This window comes from Hypomesus transpacificus, chromosome 1, assembly GCF_021917145.1.
Source record: "Hypomesus transpacificus isolate Combined female chromosome 1, fHypTra1, whole genome shotgun sequence".
Classification (NCBI taxonomy): domain Eukaryota; kingdom Metazoa; phylum Chordata; class Actinopteri; order Osmeriformes; family Osmeridae; genus Hypomesus; species Hypomesus transpacificus.
The window spans coordinates 4,899,885-4,921,734 of record NC_061060.1 but is presented as its reverse complement, the minus strand read 5'-3'; the positions used below and the strand labels follow the sequence as shown (position 1 = coordinate 4,921,734).

At 44.8% G+C, this 21,850-nt stretch overlaps 1 protein-coding gene across 4 annotated transcripts; it reads right to left on the bottom strand.

Annotated features, from left to right (window-relative positions):
• Nucleotides 1-10,677: 10,677 nt before the first annotated feature.
• On the bottom strand, nt 10,678-20,929 carry fmr1 (FMRP translational regulator 1). 4 transcript variants are annotated; one of them, XM_047019947.1, is made up of 15 exons: nt 20,602-20,929; nt 19,940-19,992; nt 19,460-19,562; nt 18,721-18,792; nt 18,313-18,461; nt 17,982-18,075; nt 17,731-17,847; nt 17,452-17,622; nt 17,108-17,186; nt 16,767-16,879; nt 16,444-16,530; nt 16,104-16,323; nt 15,524-15,736; nt 15,234-15,316; nt 10,678-14,516 (listed from the first exon to the last, which is right to left on the bottom strand). In XM_047019947.1, exons 1-15 carry the CDS (start codon nt 20,650-20,652, stop codon nt 14,340-14,342), a joined length of 1,782 nt encoding a protein of 593 aa, XP_046875903.1. In that variant the 5' UTR covers nt 20,653-20,929; the 3' UTR covers nt 10,678-14,339. The 4 variants fall into 4 exon arrangements, with proteins under 4 accessions (XP_046875903.1, XP_046875911.1, XP_046875914.1 ...); XM_047019955.1 differs by having other exon boundaries at nt 15,234-15,313; XM_047019958.1 differs by having other exon boundaries at nt 19,469-19,562.
• Between the last annotated feature and the right edge of the window lie 921 nt (nt 20,930-21,850).

Sequence of the window (21,850 nt, the reverse complement as noted above, 5' to 3'; positions counted from 1 at the left end):
CTCATTTCGCACCTCGCTGACTCCTCACACAGTAGGACCGCGTTGGACTAGATTGAACCCAATCCAGCCTCACTCACTTCACTGTACCCCAAACAGAATGAGAGCAATCACAGTGAAATCGACATCCATATTGAGATATCATGGCCCACCCCCTGGGGCCTTGAGATGGCTATCATGACAGAGGGCTGTCAAATACACGGTAAATGAAGTGAACAGACAACTCAATGATCAAACAACAGAGGTTATTACAACAATGGCAAAGGGCCAGTCAACTCCAAAGCACCGGATTACAACAGAGTTGTCGTTGACTGATCAATTAAGTACTGATTATCAAACATTGCACAGCCATGCCACACATTTGAGAATATGCCTCTTAATTCCACAATCCAAATTCCGTATCAGATAAGATCTAGTAAAAACAATAATTTGTAAATGTATGCGATGAGTGGATCCATCTCAGTGGAAATGTTTTTAAAGGTTTAGGCCTTGTCCATTATTTAGCTATAGGATCATTTGACAGGCAATTTAAAGAAGTTGTATAGAATAGCTCTACTAAAATAGACATACCAGGTCATTACTAAATGGAATACACTTGGAAAGTCGGCTTAATCACATCCTCAATCATCAACACAACCAGATGCTAAAAAGTGAATAGGCCTACTGTAAATTTGATAAGACAATGGGAAAATTAACCTGTCCTGATCCTATATAGCTATAATTTTCCAAGCATCAGCTATGTCATACTTATATTTGTCTCTTGAACACAAAATACACCATTGTCCATGTCAGCAGTCTAAAAAGCATCCATTAGGTTAATTATCCCTTTTGGGAAATACTAGTATCTGGCAAATAACAGAAATAATTCCCAACTGCTATCGTTTTTAGAAAAGGGCTGTTGCAATTCTATTGTCACCATTCAATGATACGCTGGGTCCTTCTTACCACATGTACTATGTCAACTAAAGGTCTGTACATGAATCCACCAACCACACAATCAATAAAATTATCTGGTTCTAATTCCATACTGACTGGTGAGAGCAAAACCCAGCAATTCCGAACTTCCTCCATTCATGAGGTGGCAATGTTTATCTGAGTGCACAAGACTTTCTAGCCGTAAAGTAGCCCCATATACGACATGACAATACGTAAACAGAGCCAAATATAATAAAGGATTAGGCAACATAATTTGTACACATTACTGCTCAGTCAAAAAACGTCTCGAGCCTAAAAGCATTTTCTGTGGGACGCACGGACAGTAAAAGCCGGGAGCGCATCGATGTGGCAGTCCGAGGACTAGAGGAAACCAGTTTATGACAAAGACACTCTGGTAATATAAAAGATTCGTCTGTACATACCACTGTTGCTCCAGCTCCCAGTCCCGAAAGAAGTCAAACTCGAATAGGTCCATTGTCGGTCCCGGTCCGTTGTCTGATCCGGTAAAGGAACCGGTGCCTGCTAAGCGAAGGCTATGCGTCGGTCTACATAGATATTGTGTGCGTATCTGGAAACTGTAACTAGCGGTACTGTGGAGCTGCTACGTGGTCTGCTGAGCTGACAGGCAGTAAGAGAGCGACACAGACGCACACAGCGAGGAGCACGTCGCTACAGCCTCCCCTGCCTGCCTACAGTGTCCACGCGCACAGAGAGGGAAAGGCGGGGCTTGGAGATGCGTGATAGGATCCCGAGGTGTCTTCTGCTCTCAATAGACTCTTTCGTTCATAACCACTCTCACCTGTATGACATTATGTTTTGTTATCTGACAGTAAGCCTGTGCAAAAAAAGAAGAACAAATATATCTAACGAACACGTTTTCTTATATTTTAATTGTTCACGTAAAAAAAAGTAGAGTGAAGCTTGAAAGAGCATTACCATACAATTAGCATATTGTTGCCAGAGTCGAAGGTGAATCTCCTATTGAGCGCTAAAAAGATAAGGATAGGATGGAGCAGTTGGAGTTCTGTGACCTGAGATCTATGGGACAGGCTCAATGGGTAATGTTGACAGGATGGTAACCATGAACTCAACATGAAAATAGATTGTTGCAATCAGTTATTAAGCACACACACACACATACTTTTCTTTAATAAATTCTGATTCACTGCAGATGGTTGAATATATCAGGCCACTGAGGGTAATGTCGCAGTTAATGCCACCGGTCAATCCTGTGGAAAGGACATACTGTTATAATATGTGTGACTAATTTATATTTCACTAAACACTGACAGTGGCTTTAGTGTCTGTGTGCAGCATGTGGATCACAATGTTGTTTTTCTGTAACGGTGATGTGTAGCCTAATGGTAAGGAAGGAAGACATGGAGAAAGAGAAGGCGGAAGAGAGCACATTTGGATGTGTCCTGTAAGTGTCTTTCTCTCCCTGGTCCTTCCTTTGTTTGGGTCTGGTCTGGGGCACATGCCAGCACAGCTCTGCATCATCCTCACACACATACACTTGCACACATGCACACACGCACACACACCCACACACACACACACCCACACACCCAGACACACACACACGTTGAGCCTCCCAGGCCTGCACAGCCCTCTTCTTCATTTGCATTGTTGACCCGTAAACTGACTGCAAGAAAACTCAGAGCTATTTTGACAGATGGTAGAGAGGGAGCAAGTAAGAGAGAGAGAGAAAGAAACAGAGACAGAGAGAGAGAGAGAGAGAGAGAGAGAGAGAGAGAGAGAGAGAGAGAGAGAGAGAGAGTGAGAGAGAGAGAGAGAGAGAGAGAGAGAGAGAGGGAAAAGAGAGATGAAGGGAGGGAACCGAAAGGGGAAGAGGGGAAAAAAGAAAGAAGCAGAGAGAAAATGAGAAAGCGAGGAGTCAGAGCAAACGAAAGGAGAAAACAGAGCACCATTCTCTAACTGGCTTAAATTATTTTCTTTCAGAAACACACACATACACACACACAACCTGTGCACAACCCCAAACTACACCACCGCCACACAATTCACAATCGTCACAATGGCCTATTGAAATCAGAGGGTGCTTTCCCAATTTCACAAGTGTGCAGGCAAAAAACAACATTTAATTGCTCAATCAACATTTTTCTTATTACAATCTTTCCATCCAACTCTGCTGATGACACACAGCGCGCGAGACACACATTGTGGCGGCCGTTTCAGCAAAGGCCTGTGGTTAAATCATTGTTAGATGCTGGGAGTGGTGATTGGAAAATACCTCATCAGGGAGAAAAAGGGGAGGAGAGGGGGATGGGTGAGAAGAGAAACGGAGAGAGCAGGAGGAGAGGAGAGGAGATGGCAGGGGAGGAGAGGGAGGGAGGAGAAGACAGGAGAGAGCCAGAGGAGAGGAGGGGAGATGGCAGGGGAGGAGGGGAGGGGAGATGGCAGGGGAGGAGAGGAGGGGAGATGACAGGGGAGGAGAGGGAGGGAAACACGGGAGAGGAGAGGCCGGAAGCGTGGAGGAGAAGAAGAGAGGAGAGGAGGGGAGGAGAGGAAGGGAGACGAAACAAGAGGGGAGGAGGGGAGCGAAGAGAAGGGGAAGGAGAGGAGTGGAGAGAGGAGGGGAGAGGAGGAAGGGAGATGAGGAGAGATTCCTCTCTCTGTCCCTCCTCATCAACCCCAAATGAATCAGCGTCATTAGGAGCAGAGCTGCAGTGGTGGTCTTAGGGGGATCACCCCCTAATTATACCACAGTCATTTCAGAGTTAATTATCTCTCTAACTTGTTCACTCTCTGTGCCATCGGAATGCTACCACTCAGGGTGGAAGGCTAAAAGTAAGTAGCCATGGCTAACGAATGCTGATTCCTATGTGAAGCAGCAATGTTTTTTTCTTATATCCAGAAGAAACATTAGATTATATTATAATGTAAATTAGATTTAGATTGTTTAGCTTTGCAGGTGCACTGATTTTTTAGAAAGGTATAACTGTAGAAGACAGTTTAGAACTGAGATTAGATGTGACTAACTGACGTGTCGATGACTCTTTTGTCCCCTTACTCCGGAAGACCTGACGTCCATCTGAAGAGCGTGGTGATGCGGTAGCAGGGTTCTTCAGTGGGTTCATTAATTATTGCAAGTGATATTGGCAGCCGGAAACTCTACCACTACTCTCTCTACACACAGAGACACTGAGCGATCCTAAGTGTGCTAATTAGCTATCTCAGTTCTGCTGAATTCTCTCAATTGCACATGTGAAGACACACTCACCATTACCAGCGACATTGAACTGTCATCAGAAGAATATTAGGTCGTTGTCTACAATAATCCTTTCAAGATAGACAGATAAGTAATATTCTTGAATGTTTAAATATGGATATCCATACAATGTCCATCATTCACCCCCTGAGAGATACAGTATGAGTAAAGACAGAACCAAAGATGGACGATCCGGAGGTGGTGACATCAACAGATAAGTCCACCTTGTGTCACATGTTGGCCAGGGGCGTAGGTTTGTTTTCAAATGTGGGTGGGACAGCAGAGAATACATATATACAGTATATATTTTGCACAACCTCATACTCAGGTACATGACACAGACACACACATGAAGAGATACCCAAGAATTCAAATATAGAGTCGATGCCTTGAAAATCTCCAAGCTGGAGTTTTTACAGTGTATTTGCAACAGAACTGAACACTAGTTTGGCTTTCATAGTAGCTAGTTCTGCTCACACCAGGTATTCAGGCTGACTTTTAAATGACAATTTTAAGTAGACATACTGAGAGATAAACCATCCTATAAATATATTTGTTTTCATACACATTTGCTATTTATTATAAATTACAAGTTAAGGAAGTAATTATTTTGGTTATTTTCCATTGAAAAAAAGTACAATAAGAAAATAAGGACCGTTTCTCAGCTTCATGGTGACTGTCATGATTTAGCTTTCTCTACGAGCCAGTGCTATTCACTCTAGACTCCATATTTTTTGTCTTGCCTTTTTTTTGTCTTGAAAGCCTCTCTGAGGCAGCAGTCATCCATGACACTTTCAGAGTGTAAAGAGAGAGAGATAGAGAAAGGGAGGAATAGAGAGAGAGAGACAGAGAGAGAGAGACAGACAGACAGAGAGAAAGAGAGCGACGACATTGAGCGCAGAACGAAAGTGCCTCTGGCTGATTTCAGCCGAGAAATTCTTTTCTGCCACACATAGGTTTCTCCTCCGTGCTGTGTTTATGTACCCAAAAGCTTCAATTAAGTCACAAAAGGAAATAAAAATGTGGGATACATACAATACCATCTTGACTAATTGTGAATGTCCTTGAAGCCATTCCATGTCAAAACAAACAAAACAGATAGACAGCAGATGCCTTGTGTGGCAATGAGTGTTCTTTAGTCATCAGAATGTCAATAACACAAGGATATTATTTTAGAGAAACAAGTCTGTGTGGCATGCACAGAAAAACTATTGGACTAATCTGAACACATCTGAAATCCATGGCACCATGTAAACAAATGGATATGTTGACCTATTTTATAACATAAGTGCTATTGAAAGCTACCAACCCGCTTCACACATAAAAAATTAAGCTACAAGACCAATTTTTCCATATCTCTTGTATTGAATTCTTAATATTTCAATCTTGGCTTAGAAACAAATATATATATTTCCTTTCCTCTTTTTTTATATTCCTACCATCATGTGTTTGTTGGTGGAGCCAGAGAAAGTTGCCCCAGTAGAAATAATGACCACATAGACGGTGGTTCTTTGAAGAACAGAATCAAAGAAGTCCAGAGGCCTTCACTAGGATCCAGGGGGATTGATAATGATAGTGTTTTACTGTGGGATAGGGGGATTAGGCTGTATGGGAAGAGAGACAGACAGACCGACAGAGAGAGAGAGAAATAAAGAAAGAAATTGGAAATGAGAGGATGTGTGTGTATGAGGCAGAACCTCTCTCTCTCCCTCTCTCTCTCTGTCTCTCTCTATGTCTCTCTCTCTCTCTGTCTCTCTCTCTCTTTCTCCTCATGAGTTACTGCAGCGGGAGGGGCAGCCGAGCATGATGGGTACTGGGAGATGTGAGGCTCGGCCAATACAGGCGTATCAGTCCTGCTGATCATAGGAGTGTCAGATCTTTCACTGCGGTCTGAAACTGGACAGGGTCACCACTCATCGCCACAACTCCAGGCACTGTTATAAACACACCGTTCTGACTCTCCAGCCCTCACCTGAATGACCTGTCAATCACACGTCTCAGGCTTAAAGTAAAGGTGTGGAACATTGCTGTTATCAATCACAGTGTTTGCCAAAGCAATGGGATGGTAAAGGGTGCTATATTAGCCTCCTGTGGAAAGGACGGTGTGCTAGCTACTGTTGCTCAACCTGCAGCAGTCACACACTGGCACTTACACTCAAACACACATACACACCATCTGACAGAGATGAGAGTCAGATGGATGGATAGACTGACAGACACATCCACGGAAACACGCACACTCCACACATTGCCCATTAAAGTCCATGGATCACGTGTCACAGTACACAAACCATAAACCACCCTCACAAAAAAGGACCGGTTTCCTTGCCGATCGTGTCTGGTCCTCCCAGTGACTCATCCGTCCTCTCTCCTCCAGTGCATCTCGGGGACAGCATACTGGCTCTGACATTTCACACACCGCAGCACCAAAACATCTCTCCCCCTCCGTGACAGATTAGTCTTCTCCAAATCAGGGGGAAGAAGTCGCCCGGAGTACGCTAACCTTGTCAGGAATCTGAAAGGCTCCGAATAATTTGCTGACAGCCACGCGCTAAAAATACATTTAAAATGTGCACGAGGGCACACAGCGGGCACGCACGTGCACGAGCACGGGTTCAAAAACATTGCACAGTAAATATATGTATCAAAATGCCGGTGGCGGTGCATACACACGATTGCTCATGCATGCATGCATGTAAACACATACACACACACATGCTATCTTGTGTTGGGCTTGCTCCTGTACTAGGCACTGGTGAGTGTGTCTGGACAAGACCATCAATCAGGACGAGGGAAGCAGATGTGCCTAATGGGCGGTCCTAATGTTTATAGAGCTCTCTGTTTCTCGGCAACAACCTACTACTCACCGAGCCCACACCAACTTCAGAGGCCATCACACACAGACCCAAGCACGTCCGTCCATGCACACACAGTCACACACAGACTGGGGACACACACAGGCATGCATATGGGCCCACCTACACATCCGTGTATACACACACACACACACACCTGTATACACAGAGTAGGTCATAAAATCACAGAAAAGTCATCTGTGGTCAGGAAAGAGGGCGGAAAAATACAAGTTTTGCACATGACTCAGATTTTTCCTTTCATTCTGCTCTGAGACTGGACCAACTGTGATTGGACGAAACAACAGAGGAAGGAGGAGAAGAAGAGAAAGCAGGAAGATGAGTAGAAATCCTGCTCTTTGCTATCAAAACGTCTCCGTGAAATCCAAGCACAGCTCTGGAGGCTGGGTGTCTCACCTACTTTTTAGAAGGTTCTAGAAAGGGTCAGAAAAGTTTGATCAGGCCATGGGGCCCCAATGTATTGAGGGATAAGCTTGGATGTATGTGTGTCTGTTCTTACTAATTGGCATGTAGAGTAATAACTAATTTCAATAGAAATGAATTCAATGGGGAGGGAGAAATGCCCCTCAAAACGCACGCATACACACACAGAGGCAAGCACAACGCAAATTGACTGAGACTTCCTCTTACCATTGAACATGACTGACAGTTTATAAACACCACATCTTGACTCAGCAGTGTGTGCGAGTGTTTGTGTGTGTGTGTGTGCAGCAGTAGAACAAAACCGCTTCAAGTCTCGTCCACAGCGAGATAAAGAGGCGGTGGAGTTTGTTCACAGTGTGTCATTGTGTCTCTTTCAGAGAGATAAGATATCCGATAGCTGAGAATGACACAGGCACAGCCTCATTAGTGGGTTGGGTGGGTAGACGGTGAGGCAGGGGGCAGGCTTCAGAGTGATCACGATGAGTTAGCTGACAACCATCTGACATGGGATTCGAAATAGCTCCATTTAAAAACGTCATTTGACAGCGTGAGTATTTCTCTTGATGGATGAGAGAGTTTTAGACATTGCTGAATGTTTTCGAAATATTTGGGATGGAGACTTATGCAGGTAACCACTACCCGCTCCAAAGGCATAGCATAAGAGCATGACTATGACTTGAGAAGGTTACCCCACACTAGGAGGTGAATTCTTGTCGGCCCGTTGCAGAACATGATGACATGGGTCCAAAATGCTTACGTAGGACCAAATACTTGAATCCAGCAAACGCTCCATAGTGCACACACATACACACATACGCAAGACACACTCAAACACCGACACACACACATGCAAGAACATGCCTCCACCACAGGCACACACACCACACACACACACACACACACCACATTGGATATGTGTGCACGCACACCCACTCTAGATTGAGGCTCTTTGTTTCTGCCCTCAAGGCAAATGAATAAAGTGAATGACTATCAAACGGCCTCGCTGGCTCTCAGCTCCTCCGCCACATGGCTGTACAGACGTAGAGCCACGCAGGTCCATTTGTCTTGAGAAAAATACTAAAATCAATACTTTAATTTCAGTTTTCAATTAAGAGGTCATAGCCAGTGTTTTTAACACCACAACCCCCTCCACATCCATCAATGCAAGTGCGCTAAACATAATGGCGATGACTGCATCCTCAATTACCTCAGTATGTGGATGGATATAAAGTTAGGTAAGAGGAAAGGACCGTACCACTAATTAAAACTGTGTGGGGGGGATGTAATGGAGCCACTAGTCTTTATTTGTTTAGTGATTTATTTCCAACAGAAGCCTAATGGGACTGTGAACAGTCTGTGTTGTGTATTATTCACTTGCTTGGAAAAAGTCCAAACGCTGCCTGTGTTTTCATCCTTCTCACATTTCATTTCTTCAGAACACCATCAGTCCTAACTTATTTGTAGAATTCAACAAGCATGGCTGACATTTTTTTTAATGAAAGACTTTGTGGCTTTGCTAATTAGAAAGTCATGGAAGATGGAGCTTGTTAAGGGTTTGTAGGCAGTTGGCAGCTTTGGAAACTGTGTGTTTGTGTTTGTAGTTGTTGTATTCCTGTTTAGATCTGTCAAACTCTTAGCCATGGGTATGGTCTTGACCTGGAGTGCTTCAGATATGAAAAAAATCCATACGCACTCACACACAATGATATGCAAGCACCGAGGCACACACTGCATCTAGCAGGAACCTTGGCAACTCAATAAAGGGAAAGCTAATCCATGGTGTCACATTGGGGAAGTGAGGATTGCTTCCTGAAGCTGTGCTATTGACTGGTGGGCATTATAAACATGCCAGGGAAAGTTTGGCCCGTTTCAGAGAAACAGAAGACACAGAGACGAAGGAGAACTGCACCAGTAAAGAGGAGCTGAGGAAACGCTTGACAACAAAGCACCTCTTATCAACACTGTATTACAACATGCAACTCTGTTGGATTTGGTTGCTGTGAGTTATAGAAAAGCACAGAATGCTAATTTGTCTGCTGCAAAAGAACTGGAACAACAAACGAAAAACGCTTCCTGAACTGCACACATTGTGTTAAGCAAGCTTTCCTAAATGACCCAGTGCTGCTCCTTACCAAAACCAAAACAGCCTTCAGCCCTAAGACCATTTTAATGAATAATAATGGTATCAGATGAATCACCTATCGTAAAACACTGATTAAATACTACTCCAGGCACATTCTTAAGTGTTGTCATTAATTTGTCATGAGTAATAATCATGACAGATCAGGCGATGGGGTTGAGGTGGATAGGCATGAGACAGACCCAGAGAGTGTGTGTGCTGTAGAGTACGATCAGAGATCCACGTGTATGAGTGTGTAGCTATGGAGGGCCCAGGACCAGATGGAGGACTCTGGGGGAGAGGGGGATAAGGGGGGGTAGTGGACAAAGTTGGACAAGAAGGAAAAGAGCAATGAGAGCGGGCTGGAGGGGGGGGGGGGGGCGAGGGGCCTTCTCCCAGGCCTGATATCTCTCACTCCCTCACTACTGCTGCTGCAACCGACTGGCTGACCAAAACTAGGTCAGAGTCTGGGATACAAAAAATGACTGGCTTTACTGCAAACAGAGGGGGGGAGGGCGGGGGGGGGGGGGGGCTGTGGTGGCAATCAAGAGGAAGGACTGGATAGAGACGGAGGGAGAGATGTAGACAGACAGAGAGAGAAGGAAGAAAGAAAAAAGGGGATGTATGAACCCAATAGAGCAGGGCAGAGACGATAAAGAAGCGGGAAAAAATTAAGTAAATTAGTAAGTGTTCTTTTGTTTCGTACCCAGTCTAATTGGCACCTACATACAGCAGAAGCTATCCTGCTCAGGTTCCTGCCGTGAATGCTCAATGTGTTAAACACAATCAGCCGCTTTGGCCTTGAGAGCCAAGTCCTCTCAACCACTGCTGTACCAGGGTGCCACCATGTGGCCAAAAGGAAAAACTACAAGTGCTTGATATACATATCCTATACCGATCCATCAGGCCTACTTAAAAAGTAAGATCTTTTCAACAAAGAATATTTGGCGACACGTCTAACAGTAGGTAATCTATGTGTAGGACATCAAGGTAAAACAAAATAGTGTATACAGTGGTAAATACAGTGACTACACAGTGTAGTTATTATACCCACACTCACTATGACATGTACTCATTTAGAAGTGCTAGAAAAAGAGTAAGTAGCAGAGGAAGATCAAACTTTATTTATTGAAACTGCTTGCATACAAAATATATTGCACTATAACCAAACAATGTTGACATATAACCCAATCTGTGTACGCTAATATGTACAAAGAAAATATTGCCCAAAGTGCAGTTAATAACATACAAGGTCGCTTCTACCATTGTTTTTGATATCTACAGTATTTTTAGTTCCATTTCTCAACCACAACAGCCAAAGGAGTGCAATCACTTTTTTCCTTTACAATATTTTGTGTCTTAGTACTGGTTTTATACATTCCCAAAAATAAATTACTATAAAAAACAGTCTGTTTGGCAACACTTTTGTGTTGTGAAGACGACTTTGTGGACTGAGATATTGTTTTGATATTGGGACAATTGTGGCCTTTATCTGATTTGTGTTGAGGTTCGCTGGGAGAAAACTAGAGCTAGAGGGGCCAGTGTTATCTCAAGAGGACGGCCAGATTCCAATTCTCAGGGCATGTAACCTTCTGTCCTCCACCCCATTTCAAATCAGATATGATGTTGCCTGGTTTGGGTGACGTGTTGTGTAAAGAAGTGTTTACCCTATCCAACTGAGTTAGAGATTTACCTCAAGCAGGTGAGGAACAGGATGCAGCTTACGTGATGTGCTTGTCTAGAATGGAGAGCTGCTACCAGTCCATGTGATCGATGGACTAGAAAAGCTCCCTCCATATCCAATTGCTCACTTCTCTGTTACATATTTTTTATAAATACATTAGGAATGGCTATGAGACGTGTCAAATTTATGATTACCATCAGATGATTTTTAGATCGATATGGAGGAATGGAGAGTTCTCAAGGTAGTGAGTTAGTGCAGTCTTCCCCGTGTCATTCATTTAAAGCAACGTCCTTCGAGTTAGGCACTCCATACCATTACACCAATGAACACCCCCTGCTCTTTACAGATCTTTACCACCAACCTGCAACCAAAAGCCCTGCAATCAGTTTCTTCCATAATAATACACAGCTCATCTCAGTCGCTCATCTCATACAAAACCTAAGAAGCTCAAGTACATTTGTGGGCGTGTTCATCAGAATGGGATGACGCTTGGGATGAAGTTGCCTATTGATGAACACCCACCTCCACACTCAATCTGAATTAAGCACACGACAAAATGCTACCTGGTGATTGGTTGGGAGAGCGGCCTTATTTGACAGAGGAACAGAAGCAGAGGAACAGGACAAAGAGCGATTAATAGCCAGCAAGCTTTCCAGCTGTGGATTTGCTTGGTAGTTTTCTTAACTGCGCTTTATCGTACACTTTAGCGTAAACAACCGAACAAGAGAAAGGAAAATAAATATAAACAAGACACTAAGAATACCCTCACAGTCAGTAAGTTTGTAAAAAATAAAATTCAAAAAGAGAAGTCTGCAACTGTAAACTAGGTTCAGTTCAACTGTACAAGCAGGGGTCAGATAAGACACACAATTTAACATAGAAACTAAGCATCTTTCTACGTCCTTCTCCCTCATAGTAGGCTATAAGGTACAGTGACTCAGGAGTTAGCTATAAGGGTTATCTAGACATAAACAGCATTCGTGTGATTCACCTGCCAAAGAAAAAAAAAAAAGAAAAAAAAAAAAGAAAACCTTAACATCATAGTTTATTATATAGTCAATATTATTTAGCTGTTGCAGATAACACAAAAAGAATGGTAAGTGCACATTTCAAGTTCAATCTGAAACAACGATAAAAACATTCTCCTTTTTTCTTTTCTTTTTTCTGTCTTTTTTTTTGTTTGTTTTTTTTACAAATGAGAATTGTAATATACACAGTATCCAAAAACGTTTTCTTCCAGTAACAATTACAGTCAGATATGACCAGCTGTTCCCATACTATTAACAATATGTTTAGGTTTTGACAGAATCGTGCCAAAAGGCTTGTTGCACATTGATACTGTAAAAATGCAGAGCAACAGTAGGCTGACAAATATTGAAAATACCATGTTCTCAATATCCTGGTCTGGTGCACTAAGAATAATCACATAAAAAAACAAAAAAGAGACCCACACAGAGCTGTGCCAATAGTATAATGTACAACTAATAAACCGGTGGCATGAAATATCACCGTATTGTTTTGAGGCTTCATCACAACCTTTGATATATGAGTTTGGATCTGGTAGCTGTGCGGGTTGGAGAAGATATTGAGTTCATGGTCTTTCTTTACCCTCCTGCTGAGAGAGAAAATGGTTTCCATCACTAGCAAAAAAGGAGTCCATTACTGTCTGTAGTGAAGCGGTCCTGGGCCTGAGGGAACAGAAACCAGTCTCATCTTGAGACTGAGCCTCGGTTTCCCTCCACAGCAACTCTTCCCTCCCCCTCAGATGAAGACACACATGCATCCCCATGTTAAAAAAGACTAAATGACTCATGTCTCCAAAGTTGAGCTACGTCGACTACCACACATGAGCACAATTTACATCACTGTTGTTTAAATGTCTTTTTCCCTGAATTGGACTTCTAGTTGTGATACTATCCACACAATATTAAAGGCACAGATCAGACAAAAAGGTTGGTATGATTTTTTTTCTTTCTTATTTTCCGTTCTAAATTTTCTTTTTTGTTGCTATTGGTGCCTCTAGAAACTGTTGTTTAATGTCATTCTTGAACCACATTGTGAACATATCTTGGTAAAATACATTTGTCATATTGTCAAATCCTGGAGGAGCACTTGAGTGAGTAAATCAAGCGCCAACGGAAAGTGTTGCAGACTGAGATTGGTGGTAAGGAGCTCCATGTCTTGGTAAGTGACAAGGATCCACACACTGAAGGGGTGAACCCCCACACCTGGACTGCGTTCAAGAGCTGATTTAACAAAACTGAACGAAAAACTAGCAGTACTGACTGACCATTTCAAGAAATGTGGCAATGCAGGAAGCTGATAAAGAACAGTGAAAATAGTATCACCATGATGTTTTGCCAGCCTGTGACATCATAACACGCCCACCGAATGGGGAATTAACGGTTACTACACGGAACGTTAAGAGGCGGTGCTTAACGTTTCAAAAAACAACAACAAATAATAATAATAAAATATTTATTTTACAAGCTGTTGGAAAACGTCAAATTGTTTGAACGCAGCCCAGGAGAAAAAGGTGAGACAACAATGTGAGAGATGTTGATAGAAAAACCAGACCCATAGGAAACACATCATGACCAATTAGGGTCTTCTACTGAAACACCTTGAGACCAACAGCTGAGAAGAACAGTCCCATGGGTAGCTGTCAGCAACGACTGTCTATTAGTAGAAAAGAAACACTCTCCCCGCCTCGGCCTTCCCTTTCAATCCAAACAGAAAACCCTTTCGGGATTCCTTCACTGTACACAGAAAACTCACCAGAGCCGAGCCGAGCCTGAACCAGAAGAGCCCAGCCCGGCCCCCACCCCGGCCCCCGGCCCCCAGCCCGGCCCCTCCCTCTCTATGGCACCTCACAGCCGGGGGCTCCAAAGCACTTTGTTTCTCCCCCATCCGTTACCGGCTCCTCTTTGGCCTGCAGGTCTAACGTAGAAGCTTAGGGAATCGATGACAAAGTGTGGGTGTCTGTGTGTCTGTGGGTGTGACAGAGAGCGAGCCCAAGGTGTGTGTGTGTGGAGGAGGGGGTGGGGGGGGGGTGGGGGGGAGGGGACTTTTACTCTACGACACCCCGTTCACCAGCGGAGGGGGAGCGGAGGCGGCGGGGGCGTCGGCGTCGGGACTCTCCTGCTTGTCCTTCTTCAGCCCTCGCTCCTTGAAGGGCCTCTGGCGGGCCGGGACGTCGGTGGAGGCGCGGGCTGCGTGCACGCTGCGCTCGTTGTTACCGTCCACGCGAATCTGCAACAGCAGCCAGACAGGAAAGCTGACACAGGTCATATCTTCAGGAAACAAAATGGTGGTCGATTAAGAGCCACTTGGCCAGCTGACTTGGTTGAAGTATGGACCCGAACAGAAACACACAGGCCAGGGAAGGTATGATTTGTCAACAACACTTTCCTCCCTTTGAAAGTAAGTCCAAAGCCCCAGGTTCCCTCTGCGCTACAAAGAAATCTAATCAATATATAATCCACCCAGTTGTTTCACGGTTTGCTGTGATTAGCTGTACTGTATTGTATGTATCGTGGGTGAGTGAATGGAGGTTCCATTTTACAATGTGTTTCATGGTTGTACAAATTGTAGCTGTATTTCATCATTCAATCGCTTTTGTGTATCACCACAAATGTTTCCGCCTCTGGGATTGATCCCCAGACTGACAAAATGTTCACAGACCATGCCAGCTCCTCAGAGGGCCACATTGTACAGCTCCCTGAGCTCCTTCTCAAGCCAACAGACTTCCAAACACAGAGTCACAGCAATGGAGCTAGAACACGCGCTAAGAGCATCACCTAGTGTCGGAAAAGTATAACAAAGGCGGTGTAACGCCTAGAAATAGAAGTATCTATTGGGAGGAAGCTAAGAGCTTCTTCTAGAATGGCATTATGATTGGGGGGGGCAGAAAGGGATGCAAACTTTTAAGTCGAGACATCGTTGGGTGATTGTGGTGGTGAGTCTTACCTGTAGAGAATCTTCCGGAGGCCTCATCTTGGTGTCCCGGATGTTGCGAGGGCGCGAGTCGCTCCACTGGATGTCCTCAGCTGCTTCACAAGAGGAAACAGACACTTTCATTCAAAACAAGAATATGACGTACGACAACAAACCCTAATCAACAAACCCGCTATATACCTCCCACAGGGTATGGAATCTGCAATGGACAGTGTAATTGGGGGCCTTGAACATGGAATACTACAACAACAAGCGAACACAGAAGACGAACCAGCCGTCCGGCCTCTCCTTCTGATCCTCACCTTTGAACCCTCCCCCGCCTCCCCGGCCTCTTCCCCCCCGGCCTCGCGGCCCCCCCCCTCCTCTCTTCCTCTGGTCTGGCCGCTTGGGGAAGCCGCTGCCACCACCCATCCCGCCCCCCATGAGCTCGTCGGCGGGTGCCAGGGACCAGTCGCTGAGCTCGTCCTTGTGGTCGGACTCCGTCTCAGACGCGTTGGAAGCCTCCGAGTTGGTGCCTGATGGAACACACGCAGAGCACAGCTTGTAAATTGGCTTCGGGAACAAATTCTTACATTTACTCATTTAGCAGACGCTATTATCCAGAGCGACTTACAGTCAAGTACAGGGACATTCCCCCCGAGGCAAGTAGGGTGAAGTGCCTTGCCCAAGGACACAACGTCATTTGGCATGGCCGGGAATCGAACCAGCAACCTTCTGATTACCAGCCCGACTCCCTAACCGCTCAGCCATCTGATCCCAATTCTTCTGATTGGCTGCCTCAAATTTCTAATTCTGATATTTACATTCTGAATGGACTAAATTGATAGCTACACCCCCCCCCCCCCCCCCAACCCACACACACACAAATGTCCACACAGCTACCTGAAGTGAAAGGGGGCCCTCTGCGTCCACGCCCCCCCCTGGTGTACGGCTTCCCCCCTCTCTGGGCGCTCAGCCCCAGACCCAGGTTCAAGCCCAGCCCCATGCCGTTGTCAATGACCAGTCCCTTCTCTATGCGGCCACCCTGGCCTCTCGGTCCGCCTCCTATCTGCCGCAGCTGCTCGTCGATCTGCAGGCGCTCCATACGCAGCTGGTCCACTTCCTGGAAGAGGAGGGACACACATGAGCCGTCGTCGGATTGGCCGGTGCTTTAGCTAAGCAGTGTAAGGCAGTCCATTGAGTGACAGGTGTGGTACACATGCAGCAGGATGTCTGAGCTGACCTTCAGATAGTTGAGGTGGTAGTCCAGGAGCACCTTGGCATTGGAGATGCTCTCCTTTGTTCCCACAAAAACAAATGGCACCATGCCCTGAGATACAGAGAGATGGAGAGATACGGGGGGGTTGTAAAGAGGATGAAATAAATGGTGAGTACAGGCAGGCAGTTCCACATTAACACCCCCCCCCCCCCCCCCCCACCCTCCCCTAGCTGCCTCCCCTTATTTTATAGTCTAAATCTATGGCTGGTTTTTATGTCTTGCTACAAAACTAAATTGTCCTCCGGGAACAAATAAAGTTGAAGTTGTTTTTCCATCAACCCACTGACCTCATCCACCAGTACAGGCTTCTTATCGTTCTCTGCCTCGATCCTCACTCGGACCACCCCCGACTTATCCACCACCTCCTGGATCAGCTTGCCATTCTTCCCTATCACTTTTCCTGGAAGCAGAAGGAAGCAGATTAAAGCAGTTGAGAGAGTCCATAGAGAACCTAATCTTAATTAACTTAGGCCACATACAATCATTGAGTCTACCGTTAGGTCGATAAGTCTTGGGGACCAGCAAAGTTATTTATTTAATAATCAAAACAAGTTTCTTGCCACTCCACTTCTTTGTGGTTTAGGGTTTTTACAGACACACCGCTCCGCTCGGTCCAAGTGTGGCTTACCCACTAGGTTCCTGGGAACTTTGATGGCGTCTTCGGAGAACTCCAGGAAACTCCTGGCCTTCCTCACCGCCTCCTGGTCCTAAAGAACCAAGAACAGCACCAGGCTGTATCAATTACGGCTCTTAGACGCGTTCTGGTCTAGAATTCAGTTCACTTCTTCTGCCCTGGGAGTCTCATTTCATTTGAGCAAGTGATCTGGGGCTGGGTAGCAGGGCTTGGTTTAGGTCCAATCATGGGCCTTGGTTGAGGAAGCTCCTCGGTGTTAGCTTGGAGTCAGAACCGCAGTTTGGGCCTTGTTCTACATCCTAGAATTTAGCTGGGGAGGGAAGGGAGCTGATAGCTACCTCTCCGTAGATGTGGAAGGTGCAGGTCTCTTCATCCAGGTCGATGGTGGTGACCCCGGGGACCTTGCGGGCCTGCTGGATGTTGGCCCCGTGGGTGCCGATCGCCAAGCCCATGAGGTCATCACGCACCACAAACTGCTCATGGAACCGGGATGCCAACTGTCGAGAGCTCTGCGCAAGGACCAAGTACGCACGCACACGCACAGTGCATTAGCACACCGTTTGCAGCCGTGCATACTCAATAAGACGCCTTGACAGCGAATCTGAGGTTCTGTGTACCTCCAGTTGGCGACTGGCCTCCTCGTTCCTCTGCATCAAAGACAGTTTGGTCCGCAAGCTCCTGAAGTGCATGTCGCTCATCATGTTGGCCCTCTTGGTGGTCACTTCATTCACCGACTACAGACCGAAGAAAAGACGAACACGTCCAGTACAGAAAAAACGTTATAGAAATGTATAGGTCTGCTATGCAACAGACCTGTCATTTCAGGGAGTCCAATTCTCTAATGACTTAAAGCAATAGCCAGACCCACCAGAATAAGCAGCTGCTTCTTGTCCGAGTCATACGTTATGTTAAATGCACCCACTGCTTTCTTGAAGTCCTTGTGTGCCGACTCTTTTGAACACCTGCAGGGAGAGAGAGATGAGGGAGAGGGATGAGGGAGAGGGAAGAGGGAGAGGGATGAGGGAGAGGGAGAGGGAGGAAACATTAATAACACAAAGCTGCGTAAGAGCCTCGAACAATTCACGATAATTAAATACATTGTTATTTTTTTGTGAATGGCTCGCTCAGGTTTACAGCCTTCAACAATGTTTCAGGACCCAGCCTACATGAAAAAAATTATGAAATGTAGGCTTGCTTACATTTGCCGTAGATCCTCTGGAACGTCCAGTCTTATTTTCAGGAAGGTGTTTTTAGTAGCCGGCTTGTTGGGGTTGACAGGCCGTAACCTTTCCAGAGTGACTATTTCGTTGAGAGTGGCATCGCAAGCGGCATACTCGATCACATAAAACTAAAATTGGGTGGGCAGAGAAATAAAGGGATTACAATGGATTATTCAACAGACACATGTAGAGAACCACTGGTACATGGAATGACAGTTGAGCTTTCAGCCACAGCTAGAGACAGACCCGAGAACAGCTATTAAACCCTCTGCCTGGGCGGGGTGTGCTTACATGTTTAGCCCTCATTCACACTTTGCCTTGGGTCAATAGAAAGAATGGAAGAGGGCAAGTGTGAGGGCAAACAAACTCTCGGCAAGTAGCCCTCACCTCTCCTTTGACCATGCGGACCTTGGCTAGCCACCAGCCGCAGGGCTCCTTGTCGTTGGCTCGAGAATACACCTGGGAGGAACACAGAAGACACGTTTCATATACTGACACAACAAGTATGGTGCTGGATTGGAAATAAGGTTCTAAATGCATTAGGCCTGGGGGAGATCCAGAAGCATATGGGATGTTGAGACAGTAGCTCAGTTTCTACAGGGCAGGGTCCTCACACATGCATGTTGACTGAGCTCGCTCAAACACCGAGAGGGGCAGCTCCCTGGAGTCTCCTCTCGCCATTGTAATAACTTGTATGTATGACAACGTCACGGATCTTGATACGTGTCGCGTCAAACTTACAGTCAAGCATCAACTGAGACGACATGGACAGAAGGGTTTTGTCAATGTTCTTCCCCAACCGATTGACAGGTGTCTTCAGGTGTCTTTTGAGAGTGACTTTGTACGTTTTGATATGGTTTGAGATCATCAATGACCTTAACTGGGTTGTTTACTCTGGGGTTAACTGCAGCTGCACAAAGTGCTGCACAAATGCAATGATCTATATAAGAATTGATCTGCACATGGTTAGAAATAGACCATAAGATACCAGTTATGATCCATCTTTTTTTTTTGTAAAAAGATAAATTACAAAGGGCTTTATATATGCAGTTTGATGCAGTCAGAGTATACAGCTGGTGGAAGCCTATATTGACTAGTAGGTGAGCAGTCCTTCTCCTTTACTTACAGCACGTACCTCTACTTCATCGCTCTCGTTGATCTCTTTCTGAAAACCAGTGGGTGGTGGAAAGCGAACATCGTGGAAGGGAATTTGACGCTCTGGCTGCCAGCTGAAGAAGAGTAAAATGTCAAAACCAAATTTGATGACAGAGAATTTCCGGCTTCCATCGTTATGCCACTGCCCTGTCCATACTTTCACTGACAAACACCAAAAATATATTTTAGCAGTGTAGTAGTGCACATGAGAAGGGGCATTTATTTGACAGATGTAAAATCATTGAAGACGCACACCTAATGAACAACTGCAGTGATAGGTGTTGCACCTAATTGCAACTAACTTCTTAGCGCCATGTCTAAATGTCTTGGGTGGTAGAAGTGACATTCTTTCTTGCAGAATTTGTTGATAAAGCCAACAGAATAGCCGGTTAGGATTGCTTTGTTATGCCAATTTCCATAGCTTTCTCTACAACTGCATTAAAGTACTCACTTGTTTTCAAATGAAACCGTGACAGTGCTTTCGTGTACGTCCTTCACATGGGCCTGAAAGGGGAAGGTGAGGGATAGATAAGAAAGGTTTATTCCAGCCACATCCGTCCTTATACCAAATTAGAGTCACCTGTACGTAGGTAGCTTACCTAGCAAGCACGATAACATTAGCTCTGTGCATTAGGCTCTCTGGAAAGCAATTATCTTGGCAGATGTTCGAGAGCTAAAGACAACCAGCTAGCTATTAAGCGTAGCTAACTACCAGAAGGGAATTCTTGAAAGGCAGATCGAGGTAGCAAAGACAAGCTAGTAAGCTGCAACTAGCAGGAGGAGTATTGTGGCTAGCTAGCCAGACTTGAATTGGAAAGGATGCTTAGCATTGAGTTTGCAATATCTTGCTAGTTGGACAGCTAGCTAATAAGATTGTTAAATGGTATCTGATTAGGTACTGTAGCGGTGTATAACAAATAGCTTGCCTGCTACTACAAGCTTGAATTGTAGCATAGCTATCATTAGAGCTAGCCTAGCTAGCGGAGGCCTGTAGCCTACCCGTGTCAACATTATACCACGCTACCTCAATAGCATATTATTTAGGAATATTTTGCATTATAAAAAAAAAATCGACACTTAATTGATATAATCATACTGTGAAAATCAACATACCTTATAAAAAGCACCGCTCGTTCCTCTGACTTCCACTGTTAGCTCGTCCATGACACTAACGTTAAATAGTTGCAAGCAGCGTTAGCTTGCTAGCCAACAGTACTCCAGTCGCGTGATAGCTACACTGCGGTGCTGACTCTTGCAAAGACTCTACCGCTAACGGTATATGCACTCAAATGTTTCGGTTTCCAATCATACAAGTAAACAATTCTAAGTGAAACGAAAGCGAAACATATACGATTATGTGACTTGCATCAATTGCTCTTGAGTGCACTGATGTCAACAGAAGAGCCTCCCTTTTCCTCAGCACGTGACAACTTGAGTACTGTAGCAAGTCCAAGGGTCAGCTGTCATTATTTCCTTCCTGCCATCTACATCTCTCTAACTGTTAGAGACACGACAAAGGTGGTTCCCTGCAGATTGTTTATTTGCATTCCTGATGCAATATAACTTGTATGCAATTTCGGATTTCAAATGTTGACTGTTTTTCGAAGTTCAAGTGATATAAACACCAATGGCAGTCTGATACACTATATATCTTCATATCGTATCATGTGTCATTTAAAGATGAACCAGATTGTAGATACCTTTTCTGCTTTATATGTTTTTCGCTACTGTATGCTTTTCCGGTGGGTGTAGATGGATTTGTTGACTATCGGCTCCAGCCATATCCGGTTGCACACAGTTATTTTTGTACTTCACAATAATTTGTCAATTGCCTTTGGCATAACCGGAAAACGGAATGCTTGACCCAGCTCGCTACCTTCTCTGATTGTCTACAGTGCAAGTCACTTCACAGAGACCCCAGAAGTATTCAATTTCCATCACTGTCAGACTACTAAAAACCAACACTTTTTAACACTCATTTTGATATTTGTATAAATTAATTTGTAACCGTAGGAGATGGTAGGATGTGACATTTCTTCTGGTTATTGTTTCAACAAGATAAACATAATGCTAGATGAGGCTTGAAATAATTGTACTAATTGGAGTTTTTCTTTATGTCCATTTAACTAACACAAAAGCTGGTGGTCACTTCAAAGTCCAACCAGAACACCCACAAAAAAACAATTGTTGAAGGAGGAGAAAATTATACATTTGTTAGTGGGCTAACTTTTGGAGAAAGATATTTAAAGAAAAGATGGAAATTGTGAGGGTCGACCAATCCTGCAGCAGCTAGCATTGTCCCTGCCAGGGAACAGATTTGTGCGGCACTTTCATTTGAGTCGAGCAACTTCATAAGGTACAC